The sequence below is a fragment of the Stigmatopora nigra genome, chromosome 8 (assembly GCF_051989575.1).
Source record: "Stigmatopora nigra isolate UIUO_SnigA chromosome 8, RoL_Snig_1.1, whole genome shotgun sequence".
Taxonomy (NCBI): domain Eukaryota; kingdom Metazoa; phylum Chordata; class Actinopteri; order Syngnathiformes; family Syngnathidae; genus Stigmatopora; species Stigmatopora nigra.
In genome coordinates this window covers 8,042,501-8,066,063 of record NC_135515.1, presented here as the reverse complement: position 1 = coordinate 8,066,063, position 23,563 = coordinate 8,042,501, and the positions used below count along the sequence as shown (strand labels likewise).

Below are 23,563 nucleotides of genomic sequence, written 5' to 3'. Positions count from 1 at the left end.
GCGGCGCAAGAATAAAGTAATTAAAACTCCCGGTTAATTGGCTTTTTCTATGATAAAGCACAATCTCCTCATGCATGAGGAGGAGAGCCTCTTACGGCCACGGGCAGACCCGCAGGAAAGTAAACATACAGCTCATGCATTCCCTTTGTTGTGCAAGTTTTACCCTTAATCATCTTAAATTTAATCGGAATTAGGGCACGCGCCATTCTCGCCAGAAAAATGTGCTGGGCTTGAGTGCATAATGACCGTGACTTGCCATGAGGCTGGTGGGATCAGGTCGCTTCTGCTAGTGGGGGGGAGGCAACAGTTTCCCCATTTTTCCTTCCTGCGACTGAAAATGACATCTTAAAGTATTTTCTCTCCTAACCGTTTTTTCTCGTCTTTGCTGTCATGGGTGTGAAACTAAAATCATGTAAGTTGGCTTTCCACAAGGTTCTATTACAGGTCACATTTTGTTTGATACCGCCTGTTGTAAAACTAGCACGCAGGTCATGTTGCTCCCAAACTGTTGCTTGCAAAGTGCATGAGTTGACCTATGTTGTAGAGACTTAAAAATCCCATACTGGGTTACGTTATCAACGCTAGACATCCCATTCATTTTCATGGTTGCGTGTTTATACTAAACTGCCCCCACCGACGTGAAAGTAACGTCTGTCTTTGCAGTTTATGGCCATGGGCGTGTTCATCTGCACAAAGAAAAGGAAGACAAAGTCCACTTTACCTGAATCAAGACCTGCCAGTTGACTCTGGCAAGTCTCACATTCCCATTGGCTGTCCACTCTGTCCCACCCTCACAATTGCCCAGAGTCCACCGGAACATGTGAAAAGTCATCAACGATTTATGTGCTGTGAATTGGAGGGGAAAAAAACTGTTGGGGACTCGTCAGAAAAGTTATCCGGCCGCCATTCAGGCCAAGGAGGCCGCATATCGCTTTACCTTACATAATTGGGCCCGTAGCAGTGCAATATGGCGCCGCCTCAGAGTTTACCGGAGGGAGATGTGGAGGATGTTACCTGTCACCTGGATATGACCACACCCTCCCTCTTCTCCTTTTCAGTCTCTGTGGAGCAAAAAAATGGGAAAAACTGACTCATCGGAGTGTAAAGCGCGAGCCAGCGGCTTCTGTCTTCATTTCCACTTTATTCTCCATAACACAATGGTAATTGGTACGAGTGGGCGTGTGTACATCTGGTGCAATAACTCACCCCCCCCCCCCCCCCCAACTAAACAGCACTGGTCCTCGTCTTCCCAGCCCCCACCTTGTTGAAAGCTCATTAAAAGACCTGCTGTTAATGAGCTAGAGGGATCATAGAAGTTCATTTTGATGAGAAGAAGGGAGGGGTGCAGGCCCGAGATGCTGTTGCAGAGGTTTTTATGTCCTTAAAATAGAGTCAGCAATTATCCCAACCCCTCGACACTCCCCATTCACCCTGTTCTGCCTCCCAACATGCCCGCAAACAATAACCAAACTGCCCGGGCACCCCCCGAGCCCCCTCCCCAATTTTGCATCCTGAGAATTCTTCGCCGGCCGCGTCCCATCATCAGCAGCCATCAAACACTCACACGCACACGCACATACACACGCTCGGGCCACTAGAAATGCATGACAACGTCTCGAGACAAAGACGGGAACATCACAAGGATGTAAACAACGAGCGAGGGTCCCTAACCCAAACGCTTACATTAAAAATTAATAAGTCAGCACTGACTCGGTTCCTCAGAGAGAAAACAGCCCGCGTTGACTGAGAAAACACCACACAGAAGAGGGGGCGCTTAAAAATACTTTCAAAAGCTTTGTTACGGGTCCCAAACTGCACGCCAGAATAAGAAAAATGTAAACGAGAATAGCGCCGAGAAGAACAAAGAAGTTAAACAGTCAACAAAGGCTGGAACAAATATTGTAGGCTTACTAGACTCATACTAGTAGAAACAGAAAATAAATACATGTGAAAAATATTTAGCGGTGTTATTGGACTTTCTTTTTTTTTAGGTACTTGTTAATTTAAAGTCAGTTGAAATTTTATTATAAGGCCACTTCCTTTTTGGACAAAGGCAACTTTATTGTTTGTCGATCATGCCAAAATAAGTCACTTGTGTAAAACTAGAAAAGTTGGAATTTGGGGAAAAAAGATTGCTTTATACTAAATAAATAAAATGGTTGTTTATTTCTATTCAGACTTGCAGCAAACTTCTGCGGATTCTTTAAGGTCACAAAGTTTTGTATTCCCAATGCCTGACAAACAGACAAAAGAGATAAAATTAGACACAACACTGCAAAAATACACCACAGCTCTTTATTGAGGCTCTGCAAGACAAGGTTATAAAACAGTGTCAGACAGGCGCAAGTGTTGAGCCGAAAAAAAAACAAAAAAAACAATCAACAGGAGAGCTTGTGGGCATGTAACAGCAACAGGAAATAAGAATATAATAAGAATAACAATAACGGCAAGATTGTCAATCTATGTACAAAATATCATCCCTGAACAGTTACACTGCTTTGACATAACGCGCATGGTTTCTTTTGGTCCCTGATATGGATTGACAGTACACACAGGCACAGACACAAACAAAAGGACAAATGTGTTTTGAGTTGTGAACACACACGGTCACAGGACACAGTTGAAGGATAAGTGACGTTGCACACACACACACATCAAAACACACACACACACACACACACACACACGTAAGCAAGTGCTCCATCAATCAAGTGCGCCTCTCACCACTCTCTCAACCACCAAGGTGCAATGTTTATAAATTACGAACTATTCTTTTTAAAAATACGCAGGAATGGGAAAAAAAGAGCTGCAAAACATGCACCGGCTCCAAACAGTGGGACATTTCACAAATGTAAACAAGAACGCAAAAGTTAAAAGACACCCGTTTCACACGCATGAAGAAGAAAACGACGCTTTTGCTGCATAGAAAAAAATCCTGTAAAAGCTCACGCACAAGAAAAAAAAATAACTAAGTCTATTCACATTTGTCACGAGGAGTCAGGCATGTGACCTCTCCGGTTCCTCGCAAGGCCTGTAAACACGGTGAAGAAAGTGGACGCGCTAGACAGACAGAATTTTAAAAGACCCTCCCTAAAATGTTTTCAGTTATAGTCGTTCATTTCTCTCTGTCCGGGGGGTTGCGCCGGGGAGCCGCAAATGGCGTCCTTTGCAGCACCTGCGAGGCGGCGATGGGGTTTCCTGTGTTGGCGTGGACTGTTGAGGTTCACTTCCTGTTCTGCAGCGCTGGTAATGTCCCTGTCCAATGTCACCGTTTTGTTCTGTGCGTTGCTCACGTGTAGGCACTTTCTCATTCCGTGGCTTTGAAATTGTTTATTTGGGATACGACGGCTCCAGTTTTGCTACTTTTTTTCGACTCCTGTTGGGTCAAGAGGAGTGAGTGACTGAAAGGTCGGTTCAATTCTGCACACGGTTTAGTTTGAAAGCTGGCTCTAAGGGAGGAGTCAAAGCCGCCAGGCCTTCCTCGCCAACCTCCAGGTTGTGTCCTCCTAACTTTGCCACGTCGGCCATCTGATCGAGACTGGCTTCTTCCTCCTCCGTTTTCACGACCACAGCCGCTTCTTCGTCTTTGGCGGCGGCCAAAGCGTCGTTGGCGCTGACCTGGGCGTAGGCGCCCACGCTGGCGTGGCTGAGGCCGTGCACCTTCTTTAGGTGCTTCTCCAGGGTGGCGTAGACGGTGAAAGGCACGGCGCACAGCTGGCACAAAAAGGGCGCCTTGGCTCCCTGGGCGCCGTGCGTCTTCATGTGGCGCGTCAGCTTGGAGCTCTGGGCGCAGGCGTAGCTGCACAGGCCGCAGCGGTACGGCCGCTCCCCCGTGTGGCTGCGGCGGTGCACCGTCAGGTTGCTGCTGTTGCGGAACTGCTTGCCGCAGTACTCGCAGGCCTCGTCCTTCTTCTTCTTGGCGGCGGAGCCGGACGTGACGTCGGAGCCTACCCCGCCCCGCCGCTCGTTTTCCCGTTGCCACTCCTGCACCGCGTCGCTGACCTGGGCCGAGCCAAAGTCCACCATCTCCGACCGCTCGCTGATCTCCGGCCGCTTGGGCGTGCAGTTACCGCTGGCGATGCCGCTTTCGCCGCTGCCGCCCGTCTCGCCGCTCTCCAGCGAGCCCTCGGACGGGCTGGCGCAGGGAGAGGAGCGCCGGGGTTCCCCCCGCGCCTCGCCGTCTTCTTCGCCGCAATCCCTTCGGCTTTGGTAGAACCTCAAAAGCTCTCTGTCCGGAGGTCGGACCTGCGAGGGAAGCAGCATCAGACCCGAAGCCACGGCGGGGAGTTTGGGGTCCGACTCCAAGGGGGCGTGCGCTCTGACATCCGTCGCCGCCTTCCCCGGGTGCATTTGGAACCTCCCTCGGGTGGCGTCCACCACCACCATATCTACTGCGTCGTAGCCGCTATCCCTGTGGTGCCCCCTGATGTGACGGGCCAGGAGACCGCTCTGGGAGAAGGCCTGGCTGCAGACCCCGCAGTGGTACGGCTTCTCGCACGCGTGAGTCCGACGGTGGGCGGAGAGGGCGCGCGGGGACTGGAAGCTGTGGTCGCACAGCTCGCAGAGGAACCCAGACTGGAGGACTCCCGCTTGAGGAAAAGGGGACGCCGCCGGCGGGGAAGAGGACAGGGACGGGGCCGAGCCGCCGACGGGGTTGTTGTTGCCCACGGCGAGCACCCTCAGACGCTCGGAGAAGTTGAGAGCCTGGAGGGCGTCGTATGACGCGGCGGAAGGAGCCGTAGGGGTGCGAGCCGGTCGTGAGGTGGAGGGCCGGAAAGCTGAGGCGAGCGCTTGGCCCAAATGGCGAGGGTCCAGGGTGGCGGCCACAGCTCGGTTCCCTTTCAGGATTCCTCTTGGCCCCAAGTCCTCTTCATCTTCATCTTCGTCCTCCTGGTAGATGCTGAAGGAATGCGCGTGCTGGGCGTGTTTTAGCAAAGCCCAGGCAGAGGGAAAGACGCATTCGCACTGCTGGCAGGTGAAATAAGAGGGCTCCCCAGATCCTGGAAAATACATAAACACAACTTGTTAGTGAGTTAACCAAAGTTCAGTGGTAATAAATTATTTCCAGAGTCATATTTTGCTTTTTGCTTTTTAATGACTATTTCTAACAGTTCCCTGGCGTCTGAATATGTCTGTGACACACTTGTCAAAACCCAAAGGATAAAGAAATGTCTTTTCGTGTCTCGTGGAAATGGAACCTTGTACCAGAGCGTGGTTTTGTATTTAGCTCATGTTCACGGGCCAAATTAACCCGTTGGCTGCCATCGATGATGATAGATGAGAGCTCCGTGTTTCTACGTTTCTCCAATAGAGGGCATGGCACAGTCTTCAGCCTGTAGTAGCACATTAGTGCTTGTAATCATTGTATTTTACACATACATGTAGTGTATGTATGTACAGAAAAAAAGGGGGTGGACATCTTCCAAGAATGCCTGTTTCTGCAGATATTTTTATACGTGGATAGCTTTGTCTCCTAAGCGAGAAGCCACTTTCCAATTAAGCTGCAAATTGCTAATTAGCAGAACGTGGAAAACCAATGCTTTATGCAAATGAGCCACTGACTCAGCCCGCTTGACAAATGAGGCCTTTTCTGCATTAATCAACACTGGAGAGACGATCTCCGATTTGAGAAGGAGGGGGAGAAAGTGTTCTATTTTTCCATTTTCTTTTTGTCGGAGAGGTTCAAAGCTGACTGCTATAAGCCTCTTTCATGTTTCCTCAAGTCAAATCCTTCTGTATTTTACTGGAGGGGAGGAGGAGGAGGAGGAAAGAGATGAAAAAGAGAGCAACTCTTCTGCTGTTTCTTTACGCGCTCTTTTTTCCCCTCCGTGCGCCGTTCCTGTCCTTTAACCTCGCCCGAGGAAGGGAACGGGCCAAAGTTAAGATGGGAGAAGAAGAAAAAAAAATACCAAAAAAAGAGAAATATCGGGTGAGCGCAGGAAGAGGAAGATAGGTAGGTCAGGACTCAAGAGATAAAAAAAGAAAATGAGATAAAAAGATTAGAAAGTAGCGCAAGGGAGGGGAGGACAGCGTGAAAATATGTCACCCCTTTGGATTGTGCTTGAGACCCATCCTCCAAGCCCTCCGCCCCCAAATCTACCCCTGAGGGGGCGGCAGCAGTGGGGGGGAGTGGGTTGGGGAGGTGTTCCATGGTGGCTTTTGTCTGGCGGTCCCGCAGTGAAACACAATACCCAGCCCATGGCTCGCCACTCTCTCTCTTTTTTTGTGTGTAAGGATTCCCATTTGGCCTGGGGTAGCACTTGAATATTAAGCAGAAGCAATAACTACTAATTAAAAATGCAGATTGGCTGGGAGCACTAACGAGCAGCAGGCAGAATCTCTTCTCCCCCGGGAGTCCGAGACGGAGAGGGGAGGCGAGAAATTGAAAGAGGGCGAGAAGCAAAAGTGTGCTGAAGACGGAGGAGGAAGGGGAAGGGTAGGGGGAGATGAATAAAATAAAATTAAAAAAAAAAACAAACAAGGAGAATAAATAAAGAGGAACGAGACAGATGCACATGGCTCTTCAGTAATCCATCCCCACTCTAAGGCAGCGCATGAGCGAGCGAGTGAGAGAGAGAGAGCGAGGGAGAGAGAGAAAAGACGGCCGCGTGTGTTTGCGGGATAACAGTTTTCTCACTTTCACTCAAAACGACTGGAGATGCCTCCAGCCAAAGGTTTCCGTAAACGGGGGCTCCAACGCCAAAAAAACAAAACAACAAAAAAGACGCTTGGCCCTGATCATGCTCCTGTCATTTTATTGATCATCTAAACAACAAGGGCTTATTTTGGTTTATCTATTATGTTATGATTGTTATTTAAGATCTGGTCACCCTTTATATAAAGCAATTGACTATTTATCTTAGGGGTGATGAATTAAGCTTCTTGTGCGGGCCATATGCAATGATATTTTCATAATTTCAATAAAAACTGGATAGCAGGACTGAGTTGGCCCATGGGCTGTACTTTCAATATGTTTATACTTAATTTATGCATTCTGATCCCATTCTAGTGAAAGAGAGACATAAATACTGTAATCACTGTCAATCAAAAACAAGACAGGTTCGTGCATAGTTCTTTGTATCATTATGAACCGTTTTGACTGTTCTGAGAGGAGAGAAAAAACAACAGAAGAAACGAAGATGGACGGAAATAGTGCACGCGCCATTTCCCCACCGGCCCCCTCCGTGAATGTTGCACAAAGGAAGGAACTTCTAACATGTGCGCACACGACGCAGCTTTCGACAAGACGTAAAAATGCTGTGCCCACTTGAATTTTCAAGTGACTGGACCAGTTTACGTTTTGTTTCCATCAAAACCTAATTACACTAACAGAGTAACCTCTTCGAGTAATTTCTCCAAGCTAGGAAACCAATTATAAAACCTGTTTGAGATTCATATCAGGGTTCGGACCAAACTTACCGGAAAAACAACATGGGGCGAAAATGTCCCTAAAAACCTATTTGTTTAGATCCTGTTTCAGCGACATTGTCGGCTATAGACGTGTAAAGCACTTGGACTGAAGAGGAGGTCTATCGTTTTTGTAATAAGTGATTAAAAAAACAATACTTTAATATTTTCACGCATTATTATTATTATTATTTTTGTTAGATATGCTCACCTCAAGTAATTGTACTATTTTTAATGTTTTCTATCCGAATCTGGGATGTTAAACACCCTCCAATTCTGAAATGACCCCCTTAACATACATCCTCTCTTGAGTTCTTTACACGACAGCATGCATTCCCAAGAGTCAGAGCATGTTTACCTGGTCACCTCAGAGACAAGCAGGCATGGGATTGGTGGCTAGCGGAGGGGGGTGGACACGGAGCTCAGGTGCTCAACGCGGTGGCGAAGGGCCCTTAGGGGACCCCAAGAAAGCCTCCTGACGCCATTGCTTTCCGAACAATTAGCCTTTGCATCACTACTTCGCCGAAAACTGCTAATGGCAACGGCTACTTAATGAGCTGGACCCGGTAGCGGGGGTCGTTGAAGTAAAAAAAATAAATAAATAACAGCCCGGCTCATTAGCGGGCTGCCTTTTTCTTCGTTTGCTAGGACTCACCTGCGTTGCCAGGCTCCACCTTCACGCCGAGCTCCGCCCCCCAGCCTCGTTCCCTGTCCGACGCCTCCTCCTCTCTTCTCAGCTGGATGAGGGCCGTGGCGCTATGGTAGCGTGGGGCTCGGTGGGCAGGTGAGGGGGGTGCGGCGCGGGCGACTTGGTTTCGTGGGAGACATCCGCCTTGTTTGTGTTGGATGAAGGCCAGGATGTGCGCCAGGGGAAAGGCCCGGCTGCACTGGCCACAGGTCAAGAGGTCGCCGCCCTCGTCGGGCGTCAGGATGTACGGGGCTGCGCGGTAGTCCTGCGCCGCGGGTACGCTTCCGTCCGTTGGGTCAGGAGATTCTATAAAATACGGAAATGCAGTTTTACGAGGTGTATGCTACAAATAAGAAATGTGGGCACTTTCTTTGCTTGAATACATTTTTGCTGCAATTTGGATGTAGGTTTGTTGTTGTTGTTTTGGAAAAAAAATCACTAATCAAAACTTTAAAAATACAATGAATAAAATTTTGAAAATAAGATCATCACTTTACATGGTTAAAATATTTTTTCACGTTAAGATAATATTTATAAAGGATTATGGAAATAATTCCAAATATTAAGTCCTCAAATAGTCAAAACATTTTAAATTGAATTTTAGGAATCCTATCTATCATGAATGAAGACAAAACAAGTTTAAATATATAAATAGAATAAATTATTTGATTAAATTAAAATCAAATAAAAATAATACTCAATTATTTATTTTAAACCCTTCCACCCATTTATTTTCTTGGAATAGTTCATTGACTGTTAACACTGTTAAATTGTACACAGCAAGGTTTTTGCCTATCATTCTGAATCTAATAACGTTTTTTTAGTATTGCATGAGTGGCGTTTTTCTGACAAAATGACTCAAACTGGCTCTCCACCAATGACTCAACACTTGATAATCTTTGTAAAATTCAATTTTTTTCTTCCCCTCAACAAACCCCATGGCTTAAATGATGGCTGTCATCCCTCCCAGTCAAAATGGATCAGACGTCTATCACCATTCGTGGCAACCAATGAGGAAATGATCCGTCAACAATAAAAAGACATTGTGCCCTGATTACTCCTCTGACAATAACCGTCAAAAGTAGGCATACCGAATAGAACTGAACAATTAAATTAAATTCAATAGCAGGTGTCAAGTGTGTTAAGCAACACACACATGCACGCGGAGCATTGTCGCTGATTTCAAGCCCTTGTGTCAGTCAAAAGAAGCGTCACAATGAGGCAAAACTGCTCACAGGCCACTGACCACTTCCTTTAAGCGACCCAGAAGTGAGCAGCTCGCTCAAAAGACCACGGAAAGGGGGGGTTCGCATCACCTCATTCACCTCAAATAACGTATGACATCCTCTAGACTAGAGGTGGGCAACCATTTTGAAAAATAGAATGTTTCTCAGCATATATTGGGGTACCTCGACTTACAAAATTAACTCGTTCCAGAAGTGGTTTCTTAACTTGTTTTTTTTTTTTTGTAAGTAGAGTCGCATTTTAAATCCAAATCCTAATCCAGTCTAATCCGTTTTGACTGGGTTTTAAAAAGGGATTTGACATCTAACACCATCAATAACAACCAATGAGTTAAATGAGTTCCCATAAATGAGAGAGCAAGATTCTTTTCCCCTTAACTGAGTCATACAGGTGATACATATTTTTGCATAGCATTTAAAAAGGGGACAACACAGTTAGGCGAGTGGTTAGCATGTCGGCCTAACAGCTCTGAGGTCCTTGGTTCAAATCCAGGTCACCTCCACCTATGTGGAGTTTGCATGTTCTCCCCGGGCCTTTGTGGGTTTCCTCTGGGTACCCCGGTTTCGTCCCACATTCCAAAAACATGCATGGTAGGCTGATTGGACACTCTAAATTGCCCTTAGGTATGGTTTGAGTGTGCACGGTTGCCTGTCTCCTTTCGCACTGCAATTGGCTGACCACTTATTCAGGGTGTCAGGGTGGATTGGCTCCAGCACCCCACTAATGAGGATGAGATGAGATTTTAAAAGGCTTGTGGACCCTTATTTGATTCATCGTATTCATGCCTGAAGACTCATACATACCGCAGTGCGTTTCTCAACAGGAAGCGGAATGCAATAAAAAGGAGGAGGGGGGGAAAAATGACCGAAGTTGTAAGATAAGAGCGGCCCGGTCTGCCCGCCTTCCTTCGTGTGTGTGTGCGTGTTTGAAGCTCACAAATGTGACATGTGACCTCATACCTGACACATGTGGTTAGAGCGAGACGAGAGAACTTTGAAACCAGGCCAAAAGAGTGGCAGGAAGTAAAGCAGTCAGAGAAGGAAAATAAAATTGGTTGTTGCTATTTTTTAAGGGTTAAAAGAAGATGCAAAGGATAGCAGTGGGACAAGTGTGGTCAAGATGTGTGCAATAACAGCATATATGTCGAAATTGAAATGAAGTCTTGCTATAAGACAGTATGTATTGGAAATGAGACTTTTCTCAATTCAGTTGATTGTAATGTTTTAAAAGCAAAACAAAGTTGGCCTACTCTGGTTTTCAGTGAATAAATACGGTTTATGTCTACCACCAGATGTAATGTACAGTAGTCCAAGTCCAAACACGAGTCAACTTAATCAATATTCCATCAGGACAAGACGCAGCTCAACCCAAGTTTAAAAATTACCAAACGAGTGGGTGGCCATTTATCAGCAAATAGTTGTTGCCACCTCCCCCTTTTCAAGTAGATTGGACATATTTCACCGTTAATAGCAGCCAGTTATTTCCCAAATGACAAAAAAAGCACATCTATTCTACTTTTCAGCAACACCCAGACACATTTCTATTGAGATAGCACTCTCAGGGCCACTTTTTTTTTTTTTTTTTAACCAAAGAGGCCCCCGGCTGGGTCCGGTTGCTCAACGGCGGTCATGGGCGCACCTTTGCGCTTGGACCAGCGCCAAGCATGGACCGTGACAGAATAGAGCGCAGGACAGGTACAGACAGTACAGTGTGGAGCTTCATCTCGCCAGTTGTTACTCAAAAATGTCACCTTTCCTGTTTCAGAGCTGTGGCTGTTTGTGCAGACTTGCAAGGAGCGGCCGCACACACGCACTTGAGGCGGGCAAGACACTATGGTCATATAACACATGCAATAACTGTGCCACGTTGACCTATTTGGAATCATGTTTTGATTCAAAAGAAAAAATATGTATAAATTTAGCTGCCATTGACGGTGCTGGACGACCAATCTATTTTGACTGGGAGAGTTTAGCACTCAATTTGGATTGGACGTCTAGGGCCGTCAATGGTGAGGAAAATGAGAATTTAAAGTAGTTCGCGCACCTGAATTAAACGAGTACCACTGTCAATGGCAAGGAATGAGTTAAGTCATAACTTTTTGACAAAATACTATTTGTTAGGGGAAAGCCCTATCCCAAGAAAAAGTGTCAGCAAATGCATCACAAACGCAACATAAACCCAGGAAAGTGTCCGCAAACGCATCAGTTGATCAGTCAATGAAACCTAAACCCAAACCGAAGGCGCGCTTAACAATTTCCCCTCTCTTTTATCCTTTCTTTTTCTTTCATTCTTATTTTCTTTTTTTTTTTTTTTTTTTACCCGGCCCACCGTGTGTGATTGTTTTGTTTTTCTTACCGTGAATGGCACTCAGGTGCTGCGGTCTGCTGCCAAGTTTGCGCCTGGACATCGCGTCGATGTCTCCGCGCTTCCTCTTCGCACAAAAACTACAAGAACAACAACAAGAAAAGCGAGAATAATAAGTGGCTGCTGGACCAAGAAGCCGGTTCTGTCCAGGTGCTCGCTGGATGATAAGACGGACGGGCCTCCTCGCGCACGCGTGTGTGTCGTCTCCTCCCCTGCGTGGATTGGACTGACAAGGCTGCGTTCAAGTTCACGCGTCGTCTTCCCCTTCACGCACTCACGCACGCACGCAGCCGGCGTGCGGAGGGCAAGAGGGGGCGTGGCCCCAGCAGGAAGCCGCACCTACACAACGACGCGCCTCTGCTCAAACGCCTGCTCCCTCTACGAACGGGCAAGTCCTCGCTTTACGACAGACCTGAAGCATAGGAAATCATCAGTACCAGACATAAATTGAGTAAAACGTCTCAGTCAAAACAATCAAAATGAATGAAGACATTTCTTTTTCAGGACAGTTATTCAAAAGTTACCATTTGCGACCTCGGGTCATTTCATTAAAAGACATATTTTATCATTGTGTCTTTGACCCAATACAGACCAAGTGAATACTATTATGGTCATAAAAAACATGTAACTATTAGATATAATAAATTAAGACAAACATTTTAATCATAAGTAATATTGCAAATAATCAAATTCCCTGTAATAATGAAAAGTAGTAATGAGCACTTTTATTTTAAATTGAAATCTAACAAATCTGTATTAACTTTTAGTAATAGTTGATAGCTATAGACAGCTAATAGATTTGAAGTGAAAGGCCTGACAGCAATCATGCAGTTCAAGAATTAGACAATGAAGATAATTGACTCTTAATTAATGCATGAGTTCAGTCTATGTTAAATGCCCAGCCTTAAAACGAATACATTAATATCAAGTAAATTAAGTTCAAATGAACTTGAAAACAAAAATAAAAACACACACGCCCAACTATCACTAAACTAACCAATCATTAATTCAGTCAGTGTAGCAGAAAATTATGCACTGGCAAAGATTCCATGCTTGGAAAGTAACCTATGATTAAAATGAGCAACTTTTTTTCAACTCTGTCAATATTTAGGAAGGAATTCACATAATTAATGAGTTAAAGTGAGTTCTTACACTGCAAAGGGAATTAGTAGTTACCTAAAAATCCTGAATGTGACAAAACCAAGGACCTTGGCAATGTATTCCTGTTGTAATGTAATACTAATATACTATCTTTATACATGTAGGTACTAGTACGCAACATGACAGCATTTTGCAGCTATACTAAGGAATTTGTACTTATGGTAACTTACACTAAAATAGTATTGTCAAAAAGTATTTCAGAGAAACTTTAAGATTACTGATCCAAAAAAATAGGTATTTAGAATTTAGTGCAAATTGGTCTACCTTGATTATCATACAAGGATTTGGTACTTTTAGACAGGATTTAACAAAGAGGAACTACATTTAAGTTCCACAGGTGTCTTGACAAGTCAGACTTTCACTTCTGCTTTTCACAACACTTTCAAAAATAATAAAACAAAAAATGCCCTTCAATTTTATACGCTTTCTCTTTTTTTTTTTTTATTCCAATGGAGTGTGAAGAGGGGGGTGGCTATATTAAGTCTTTCATTGCTTATCCGTGGATCTTTTCAATGTGGCACAAAGAGACAAATACCAAGATTTTAGTCGGTGATCACCTTTATTTGGAGATGTCACAAAGGGGATCATGTTGTTTATAAAAAGAGCAAGTTTGGCTTTCAATCTAATTTGATGTGAAAGTTTGGAAAACACTGAAACTTTGATGCCAATGTTGCTTGCTCGTTTTGATTTTGGGTCCTATGAGAGATAAAAAGCATGCAAATGTTAGAAAGAAAAAAAAAGTGATTTAATAACCTGCAACTTCTTTTCAAGCCAATAGAAAGCACAGAAAGGAATTAGCAACGGACATACGGCTAGGGCAGGAACATGTTGCATACTGTACATTCATGTTTGAGGCGTTGGTATGTCAACAACAGTACCCTGGCCTACTTTTTTTTATGTTTTTTTGCCCAAAATAAAATTCTTGGATATTTCAACTCAATATCTGCTGTGCGGACTCTTGGAACGGGAGCGAGAGCGGGAATGGGAACGGGAACGAGACCGTGATCGGGATCTGGATCGGTATCTCCTAGGAACACAAAAGTGGAAAAAAACAACATGGAGTTAGCATCTAAACCTCTTTGATGCTAAAGTGTGTGTGTGTGTAGCATAGCCCAATGATGTGAAACTGGACTGGGGTTATGTCTGTGAAATGATGTCAAATGTTCTGTTTTTTAAGTGATGAAAATAAAAAATCCAAATAGTGGAACGAGTGTTTTGAGAAAGCATATATAATAGTGACTGGACGTGACTGAAAGAGGAAGAGTAGCCGTCGCATACCTTCGAGATGAGCTGGAATCTCGGCCTGAGGGACAAAAGCACACAAAGGCATCATTAGAACACGAGCAAACGATAGAGTAACCTCCTAAGGCCCATAAAGTTGTCAGAAACCACAGCACACCCTGGTCTTAGAATACTAAGAAAAAAATGCGACTTCAAGTTACGTAAAGTAACACACTTGTCCGGGACAGGTTGGAATCTGGCGTTTACCCGCTTGGGTCATACACCGAGTCACTAAAGCAATGGGAGACTCATGCTCCCCTTTGTTTACTTTTGTAAGTGTAGGTTAGCATCATGTTAGTATTATTTGAACATATTATTTTACTTCTGAGCATCCATATCCATAGGGCAAAAAACATATTTTAATATATGCACTTTAAACTTGAATGCAAGTCTAAAAAACAAACTAGGAAAAAAAGGGAGACCAATAATAGTCTGAAAAGTCCATCTTACACACAACAATGGCACACTGCAGTGGGTTGTTGTCAAACAATTGAAAATTAAAATCATTTTAAAGAAATATAACAGTTAGATAAATAAAATGTGTCTGATTTGACTGCAGAAGTACAAAAGTGAAATTAGTATTATTAAAATGCCACTGACGAGTCTGTGCTAACCCTTCCCCCGATGATTAAAACGAGGGCAAACTCGGTCATTTTTAAATATTTAATGATAAACACATCGCTAATGTCGCATAATTACTATACCATCTTTCTTTGTTTCTACCAGTGGCTCCTCAAAGTGTAATGAGTTAGGGTGATCTAAGGACATGAAAAAGCTTGCAGATTTTTCATAATTGAGATTCCCCCCCAAAAAATGGAATAGTTCCTATCCTCCCACACATTATAAAAGCAGCCTCAGTCTGCCCTTAACATCTATCTCTATGGTCCGAGCCTGAAAACATTAAGTGTGTGCTTCGACGAGGCTGCTGACCCTCACAATCTTACCATATTTGGAGGGAGAAGGCGAGTTGCTGCTCTGGCGTCCGTACTGTCGCTCCCATTCATCCCGCTCTTTTTCGCGCCGCTCACGTTCCCTAAACACGGAAGCCTTGAGGTCAGAGTCTTGCAACACACTGAAATACCAAAAAGTCCACCTGCGTACACACGAGTTGCCTTACTTCATGCGTATCTTGCGTGCCATGGCTCGTAGTTCTCCCTCTCTCTCCTGTAGAACAAGAGCAGAGGAAATAAGTTTTTGTTGACTGTGGAAAATGACAACACACACAATAAAAGGCATTCAATTAAATTGATTACAAGTTGAAGAAAACAAGGTCAGTCTTTGCTCTATCGTATGCTCATGTTCTAGGTTAATTACAAATAAGAATGAGAAGGGAGACCTTGGTTCCTATCACTTATATTGTGCTATCACTGTTGAGCGAGACAAAGCAAGATGTCTGTGGTTGGGGCCAAACGATAACCGTTTGCTCATGTGTGTATTTATGGCCTTGTCTTGTAAAAGGTAGACAGACAACCATCAGGTTGTATTCACACTGCAGCTTTTCATTAAAGTTGTATTATGTTGTTGTTCTGGAGAGACTAGTTTTATCAAGCCAATATAAAATCTATTTTAAAAAAAACATGCTGTAGAAAAATGGTAAATGTGTGTGCCAGCCAGTGGAATGAATTAGCCCATTGATTGACACAGGCTGAAAAATATCATTGATGGCAACTGCTAGTAAATGACTTCAACACGCTTTTTAAAAACTTTCAAGACAAAGTGAATTGAAAAACTACTTCTAGCCTAAAACTACTTCAAACCACTAAAAAACACACAATTACAATAAGCCACATTTGCAGAAGCAAATGAAACCGATCCATGACATAAACAATCCCACATTTTAGAACCTAGAAACAAAAGCAGGAGCCAACAAACTCGCCTGCCGTTTGTGTTCCTGCTGCTGAATCTTCACCTGGGCCGCCTTCTTATCCGCCTTGGCTGCAGGAAAGACAAACCGTTAGCAAACACCCCCCAGAAAATGTCAGCTCCCTCATTTTATCGACATTATGTGCACTCACATTGCTTGTTCAGGGCCTTTTGCATACGAAGTTTCAACTTCTCTTGCGGCGTCAGCTTGGACTGCGGACGACACCGTCGCATTAGCACCTTGAACACGAGCGTGTTCCGGCACAATTTGGAATGCACAATTCGGATGACACAAAGTGGACAACATGTGAATAAAGTACTACTTTTTGCTCTCCCGCAGGAGCCCTTGGCACAAGTGTCCAGTAAATTATGACGAGGCGAAAAGAACGCAAGGGTGGGGAGATTAATGTGGCAGGACAGCCGAGGGAGCAGCGAGGGCCGCTACGTGAAACAAGAGCAAGTTCAGGTCCGGCGAGTTCACAAAAGAGCCAGTGGCGCTTTGCCGCCGACACACCCAGCAGTGGGCTGTTCAAACCTGGCCAGGCAAGAAAAACGGCAGGTCATAACACCGCAGGCGAGTGCAATGCATGAGGACGAACGCCACTCTCGACTGAGAAAGGCCTGCCGTGTATGCAGAGCTACAAGTTTTCTTTGCCAGGAAAAGGAGAGGAAGAAAAAGGCCGCAATAATAATAATAATAAAAATAAATCGATAAAACCTACGCAATGATTGACAGGGAACAACTATTACAGACCATGATCTCAGAGTTTAAAACTGTAGGACATTGCAATACATTCGTTTGTTTGAACAAGCCCGGACGTTTCATAGGGCAAGTCACTATTTTTAGTAATTAAAAAAAAAAAGTCCTGGCACCCACATACATGGACATCATTTTGGGCCATGTCTGAGAGACGCCAAGTCTTATGTATTATTATCATATTTTCCAGGCTATGAATTGCACTTTGTTCCGTTTGGCCAGGCTTGCGACTTCTAATCTTTTTCACTTAGACCGCCAACAGCATATGTTGCATTTTTAAGGCTAGTTATCCTAAAGACTTTTTGTATTATATAATTTATCAAGATATAAAATGATACTTAATATTGATGATCTTGAATAAATTGTTAGTAAAAACTAAAATTAATACAGTTTGAATGAATGAAAACAGAAAGTCTGGTTATTTCCCACATTAACATTACATGTATTTTCATCCCACTCTTTCCCTGACTCTTCCACTCAGGCAAGTTAACTACTTTGACAATGAGGTATATTAAAGACATTTTCAAAAAAATTCGAACTAGAGAATGATTATTTTCAGGGAGGGCAAGGGGCTTCTACATCAACGCGTGGTGCCACCACGGCGGCCACGCCAGCCTGTCAGGGATGAGGGAGGCGTAGTAGGCTTTAGCAAGAAACCTCAGCAACATTAAATTCTTACTGACTTTGGCGGCTCCCGTCTTTTTACCACCCGCTGTTTCAGGCCTGCAAAGATAACAAAGAAGCAGAAAACGTTTTCACTGGTGGTCCTTAGTTTAAGGATAGTGGCTATTCAAGTTATAGCCACTTAATATTTCCTATATGATGTCCCGATCTACCAATAATATCATATCAGCAAAATGATGCTGCATTTTTACCCAAAATATGAGCAAGTTAGTTTTTTTTTCTATTTAAGTCACCATTCTGATGAACTGTAGCATCCCTGATTTTTGCCTCACAATAAAAACGCACCAGCGACATTAAGTCGAAAGCACAATTTGTCGCCGGATTCGCTCGCTCTCAAAATTTTGTGGTCTAAGAATGTACTAGAAAAGCCGACAAACAACATTCATTAATCAGCATTTCATAGCAAAATAGACCAAATTATTGGTTCCCTAAATCATTGTTCCACTGGTCAATCAGCACCATGGACAGAGGTCACATCTGTTCAAACTGGAAAGATGTGACCTCTGTCCATGGTGCTGATTGGCCAGTAAAACAATGATTTAGGTCTATTTCCTATGTAATGCTTATTAATGAATGTTGTTTAATGTCGGCTTCTCTCCAATGAACGTAGTTTCCTATTCAAATTCACAGATTAATTCCCTTTGTGAAATTAATTTTTTGAGCGACAAATATATGCGAGAAAATACAGTAACTGCAAGATATTTTAAACATTGGACGCATAGCACTCATCTGAGTCAGAGGTCTTACTTTCTTAGTTTGTCGGTGATGACGTTCGTAGAAGCAGGGGGCCCTCGCTGCTCAGGGGAGAGGTTGTTGTTGAGGCGGGCGGTGGGTGAAGGCGAGAGACTGCCACTGCCGCTCTCGCCTCGCTTGTGATCAGCGCTGTCCCGGACGCTTCGCCGCGAGGAGGCCCCGTGCCGTGAACTGGAGCGGGATCTACAGACCAAAAAGGGGTCAGCTTCTAAGTTCAAGATGTTTTTTCACCAAAGACATCCTCACCTGGATCGTCTCCTTGAAGTGTCTCGTCTCCTCTCCCTCGTTCGCTCTCTCTGTCGCGATCTGGAGCGCGTGCGTTCTCGCCTTCGCCGGGAGCCTCCTCGGTCACGCGAGTACGACCGAGAATATCGCCTTAACCGGGAGCGGGTTCGAGAACGTCGGTCGTCCCTTCCTCTGCGCCCTCGTCGGCGCGAATGAGAGGAGGATGAGGACGACCGCGAGGAAGAGGAGGAGAAGGAAGGTGATCGGCTGGACGAGGATCTTCGTCTCCTGAACAAAGAAAAACAACATTTTAGCCTAATGAGCTACTCAGAACTGAGCCCAAATGTTTCCTACAACTGAGACATTCACTTGTTGATACTACAACACTGATTAAATCCATAAATTCACAATGGGAAAAAAAGAAGTCATTTGTCAGTACCAATAATGCATGTGCTTAAAAGAATAAAACACAAATTTAGGTAAAGGGAAGATTTTGTTGGCTGCTTATTTTCTAGGCTTTTGATAGAAAATTTATTTTTATGTGGACAAGTAAGAAATTCCTTTTTATGTAGGGCGCACACTTGGCTTGAATATCTTCATGGAGATTAGTATACCTCACCTCAATAGATTTAAATTAAAAAAAAGGCACTGAATGAGGACTCAGCCTTTGCCAGCGATCATGTCAACAAACTAACCAATGAAAAGCCAGGAGGAGGGAAAGTTACCGACCGGGAGCCCCTGCTATGACCTGCGGGGTGCTGCACATTGGAGCCGTGGTCACTGTGGGGGGCAACGGCCGGTGCTGCAGCCGCTTCGTCTTCGCTGCCACCGAAGCTGGTGATGAAGGTGATTTTCTCGGGACCGGGGGTACGAGAACGCGAGCGGGAATCGGAGCTAGATTCCGACTCTGGCCTGAAAGAGACCAAGGAAATTGTTTTGATAAAAAAAAAAACTCAGCAGCCCATGGATGGAAAGAGAACAATTAGAGGGTGAACATACCGCTTGTATGGATCATACGTTGGACTGTCTCTCCTGGCGTAGCTGATGGATAACAACAAAAATAATGTATTTTATTTGCTTAGTTTTGACTAAAAACGCCACTGGCATTCGGATTCATTTAATTGCACAAAGTGGTCCATTAGCTCAAAACATGGCCACGTGCCGTCACCATTTGGTATGTTCAAAACAATCCATCAAGAATTACCTGGGCGGGCTGATTTGTCTTCCTTTTAACCTTTTTTCTCTGAATTCTCTCCTCTGACGGCGAGAACGACGGCCCTGAAATAACCATACGCGTCACGTATAGTGCACAACACACCCACACGCAAATATTTTCCTAAAAGAGATACATCCTTACAGAATACATGGCTTTCTCCGCCTCCAGTGCCTTGGCATGCTTGATGGCCTCTACCTCCTCTTTGTCCTTCCTCAACATCCTGACGGGCATAATTACAACACACACTTAAGTCAAGCCAAGTGCTTTTTTTAATGACATTTTAACTGCCGTTCAAAAATAAACATGCAATGACAAACCCCAGTGAATGCCTCAAGCAATGACAGGACTATAAAATTCCCTCATTAGCATTAGCATGGTGTAAAAATGATATGGAGCTCGGGATATTTGCCTTCACTCTTTCACTCGCATTGATGACAATTGACGCCAAATATTCTCAACGGTGGGGTTAGACTGAACTAACATGTCTCATTGCCATTAGCAACAATGAGATTTTTTTTCATCAGTTTTAAATTGCACAATATGGGTCTCCATAGTAATTGCCGAATTACTAAAAAAAACAGCAAAAGGAGGCCACATTGCTTTGACAATACACATAGCGCCACCTGGAGTCGGGAAGCGGAACTATAAAACATTTGTGTTTATACAGGGTATCAAAACTAGGCTATTATTTTAATTTAATATTAGTGTTGCAAGTGAAAAATTCACCAAAATCCAGTTATTATTAAAATGTTCAAAAAAAGTTCATTTATACAATATTACGTCTTGAGCGGTTCATATGTGCATTATGCCCAAAAATAAATACATCTTCAAGATTAGTAGTGCTTTAAAAAGAGTAAAAAAAATAAATTAAAAAAATCAGTGGTTTTGTAACCATAATATAAAATGTCAAAAGGGTACCTGACAAAATCTCCTTCGGCCATTCCGTAGGAAGTAGCGGATTTATTAAGATCTTTTTCTTGCTCGGGACTCAGCTCGTCGATGTCGACCTCCACATCTGCCATGCAAAAAAATAATGTGCCCTCAGTCAGACCTTTTTACGCCCGATTAAATCTCTTTTGTCTCACCAATATCTGGGATGACCTCATCCTCTTCAGATTCGCTGTTCTCCGAATTGTCTTCGTCTTTGTCTGAAGCGGGATCGGGTTCGGCCACAGAGCTGTCCTCGTACGTGTAACCGATAGCCACCTTTTTCTCAGCCAGCCTACATCCAAACAATTGGCAGAGTTGGTCAGAATGTTTACTTTCACGCAAGCACTCACAATTTGACTTACTTTTTCTTCTCTTCTTCATTTGGTCTCTGTAGGCCTCCGTAGAGCTCATCCACATAGATTTGGTATAAACACTGCTCCTCGGAGACTACGGGAGGACATAAGTAACTTTTCACGTTCTCATGTTGGCTAATATGCTCAATGTTGGAGAAGACAATACTAACTGTTGGCATAGTCATTCTGCACGAGCCCTCTGTAGCGCTCGTAATTGCACTTTCTTTCCTCCATCTCCTGCTCGGTTGATCTGCAAGCAAAGATCGAAGGTCAATGGAACGAATAAATTAAGTACGGCTTGATGTAAAATTAAACAGGCAACTTACGGTGTAGTGATCAAAGGAGGCGTGTACGAGGGGACGTAATCGAGATGAGCCCGTACATCAAACCTGTCAATCATGTTGCTGGCATCTCCCTGCCAGGGCATCCTTTAAGAAAAAAAAATGATCATATATATCTGTGCCATTCTATCGCCATCAATGGCAGCCAATGAGTGATTTATTAAATATAAAATAGTTTAAAAGATGTGTTCCCTTAATTTCAGTGCTGAAAGTGGTAATAGTATACCAAAGTATCTACGAGGCCAATATAAAAACGGCTCGTTTTTCAGCGCAACTTTGATTTGTCTAAATTCTAGACCCCAGAAAGATCAATAGCTGCCAATGAGTTCATTATGTAATTTTATTGATGTTTTAGATGTTTAGCGCGGAATGAGAAGGCTCTTTTGATGGCTAGTGTGGTGTATGCTTGTGTCCCTCACATGTTGATGGGAGACTCGGCAGCCAGGGCCACAGCAGGATCTAGGTTGATCTTGTAGGCTCGTCCATGGACCTGAAGGAACTGGGCTGGATCTTTTTTCTTAAAAAAAAAAAAAAAAAGAAGAACAATTTAAGTCTTGTTAATTTTGCTAAGCCTCTACGACGTTGCCCAATGTGGCTTAAACTTTTGACTAGCGCTTGTTATGAAACACGTCAAGCCAGTTCAACGCAACGCGGTGGTGACGGAACAATTCAAGTGGATGCAAAGTGACGCCACGTTGAGGCAGCACGATTATCATCATGCATGCGAACAACATCGTCGCTTAAGATCAGGATGGTAAATTTTCTTTTTTTTTCTTTGAGGGGAAATTTTGCGAGTCTACTTACGATCTTCTCGTAGTACTCTCGGCGGCGCTCGCCCCGTCGCTTGTAGTCGACCATCATGCCACGGAGCTTGCGCTCGTGCTTGCGGGCCTCCTGCCACATGACGGCGCCGCTGGGGGTGGGGGCGCGGCGGGGCACGGTTGCTGTGATGGGCATAAAGAAGACAAGAACCATGGGGTGATTTATCAATTTATATTAGTCTTGAAGCCACAGCATGTTTTAAACACCGGGTATTTTATTGATTAAAATGAACTTTAAAAAAAAAATCACAATACATTCACTGGTATTTGAACACAATACTAATACAAAAACATGCATTTCCAGATCACGGGGGTTTTAATTTGAATATTCGTAATAATGGAAATATCGGATCTGAAATCTATAACACAGATCTTCAAAATCGGGTCAGATATTATCGGGACATTATTTGAATTAACTCGTTCACTACCAAAGACAATGTTGTTTATGATGTTCGACTGCTCATAACCACAATAACAACAGTCCCCAAAAACATGTTTTTAATGATGTGATCTGTTCTTTCTTTTTGTAAGATCTGCGTTCATGAAGTTATACATCAAGAAGGACTTAACAAAAATAAATATTTGATCACCGTTTTTCATATTCTGTGGCAATTGAGAGAGGGATCTCATAAAAAATGGATAGGAATTTAACACGTCATTTTTATGATCCAAGATTGACTGTTATTTGTGTTAAGCAGTCAATATTAAATGTTTGTCTCCATCATCGTAGGAGCACGCAATCGCGCGGACTTTAACCTTCTTAGGTGGAAAAAATATAAACCATAACTAAGCTAAAACCATGACAGATGCAGAGACAGTTGATGGATTGGCTGGATCTTGGTTACAGATCCACTACACTCTTAAACCTGTGTTTTGAGGAATAATGCAGAAGTTGAGCGACTTTGACCGATAAAGAGTGTTTATAAAGCGGGCCTCTAGATCATTGCCTGGTGAGCTACTTTAGCTTAGCGTAGCATTGGCTACCAGTGCCGCGGATCAGTGGGAACTGACAAATGCACACACGATGACTGCTAGATAAGGAACATTATATGAATATTTAAGTGGATACCGCTTACCTGTTTTGATGGTAACAACTAGAGAACTGGGTTAAACGGTGAGCTCAAAAGGAGGCACCGAACACGCCTTCTTCCGCGCTTATCTTTCTTCTTTGTGGTATTTCAAGGTAACTGGAAAATGTTGCCCTCTGCTGGGGTGGAAGGTTATCAAATCATCCATGATTTTATTAGATTTTTTTTTAAGTAAGCGACTGAAAAAGAACATCTAAAATGGACCTATTTGATACATTCCCTAAATGTAATGATTTATCATTTCACAGAAGCCCCAAAGGAGAATTAAATAATCTTCATACTGATGTTTGGAAGACTTCCCAGCTTGGTCAAAGTTCATATACTAAATAGTTATCTTAGTTTAATTATTAACTGTCTCATTTGCATTAGCAAATGTATCCCCCCTC

At 43.7% G+C, this 23,563-nt stretch overlaps 2 protein-coding genes across 3 annotated transcripts; both read right to left on the bottom strand.

The window, feature by feature from the left end:
* Nucleotides 1–2,281: 2,281 nt before the first annotated feature.
* znf296 (zinc finger protein 296) lies at nucleotides 2,282–11,994 on the bottom strand. Its single transcript, XM_077723337.1, has 3 exons — nucleotides 11,696–11,994; nucleotides 8,063–8,401; nucleotides 2,282–5,000 (listed from the first exon to the last, which is right to left on the bottom strand). Exons 1-3 carry the CDS (start codon nucleotides 11,745–11,747, stop codon nucleotides 3,415–3,417), a joined length of 1,977 nt encoding a protein of 658 aa, XP_077579463.1. The 5' UTR covers nucleotides 11,748–11,994; the 3' UTR covers nucleotides 2,282–3,414.
* Nucleotides 11,995–13,405: 1,411 nt separating this feature from the next.
* clasrp (CLK4-associating serine/arginine rich protein) lies at nucleotides 13,406–23,314 on the bottom strand. 2 transcript variants are annotated; one of them, XM_077722944.1, is made up of 21 exons: nucleotides 23,166–23,314; nucleotides 22,073–22,212; nucleotides 21,688–21,785; nucleotides 21,254–21,355; nucleotides 21,098–21,177; nucleotides 20,937–21,021; nucleotides 20,730–20,866; nucleotides 20,563–20,659; nucleotides 19,786–19,864; nucleotides 19,633–19,706; nucleotides 19,428–19,469; nucleotides 19,158–19,340; nucleotides 18,450–18,716; nucleotides 18,198–18,386; nucleotides 17,450–17,489; nucleotides 16,162–16,222; nucleotides 16,023–16,081; nucleotides 15,264–15,310; nucleotides 15,091–15,179; nucleotides 14,144–14,168; nucleotides 13,406–13,892 (listed from the first exon to the last, which is right to left on the bottom strand). In XM_077722944.1, the coding sequence occupies exons 2-21, from the start codon at nucleotides 22,169–22,171 to the stop codon at nucleotides 13,802–13,804; spliced, it is 1,944 nt and encodes a 647-aa protein (XP_077579070.1). In that variant the 5' UTR covers nucleotides 22,172–22,212; nucleotides 23,166–23,314; the 3' UTR covers nucleotides 13,406–13,801. The 2 variants fall into 2 exon arrangements, 1 of the variants encoding a protein (XP_077579070.1); XR_013327170.1 differs by lacking the exons at nucleotides 13,406–13,892; nucleotides 14,144–14,168 and having other exon boundaries at nucleotides 17,446–17,489.
* Between the last annotated feature and the right edge of the window lie 249 nt (nucleotides 23,315–23,563).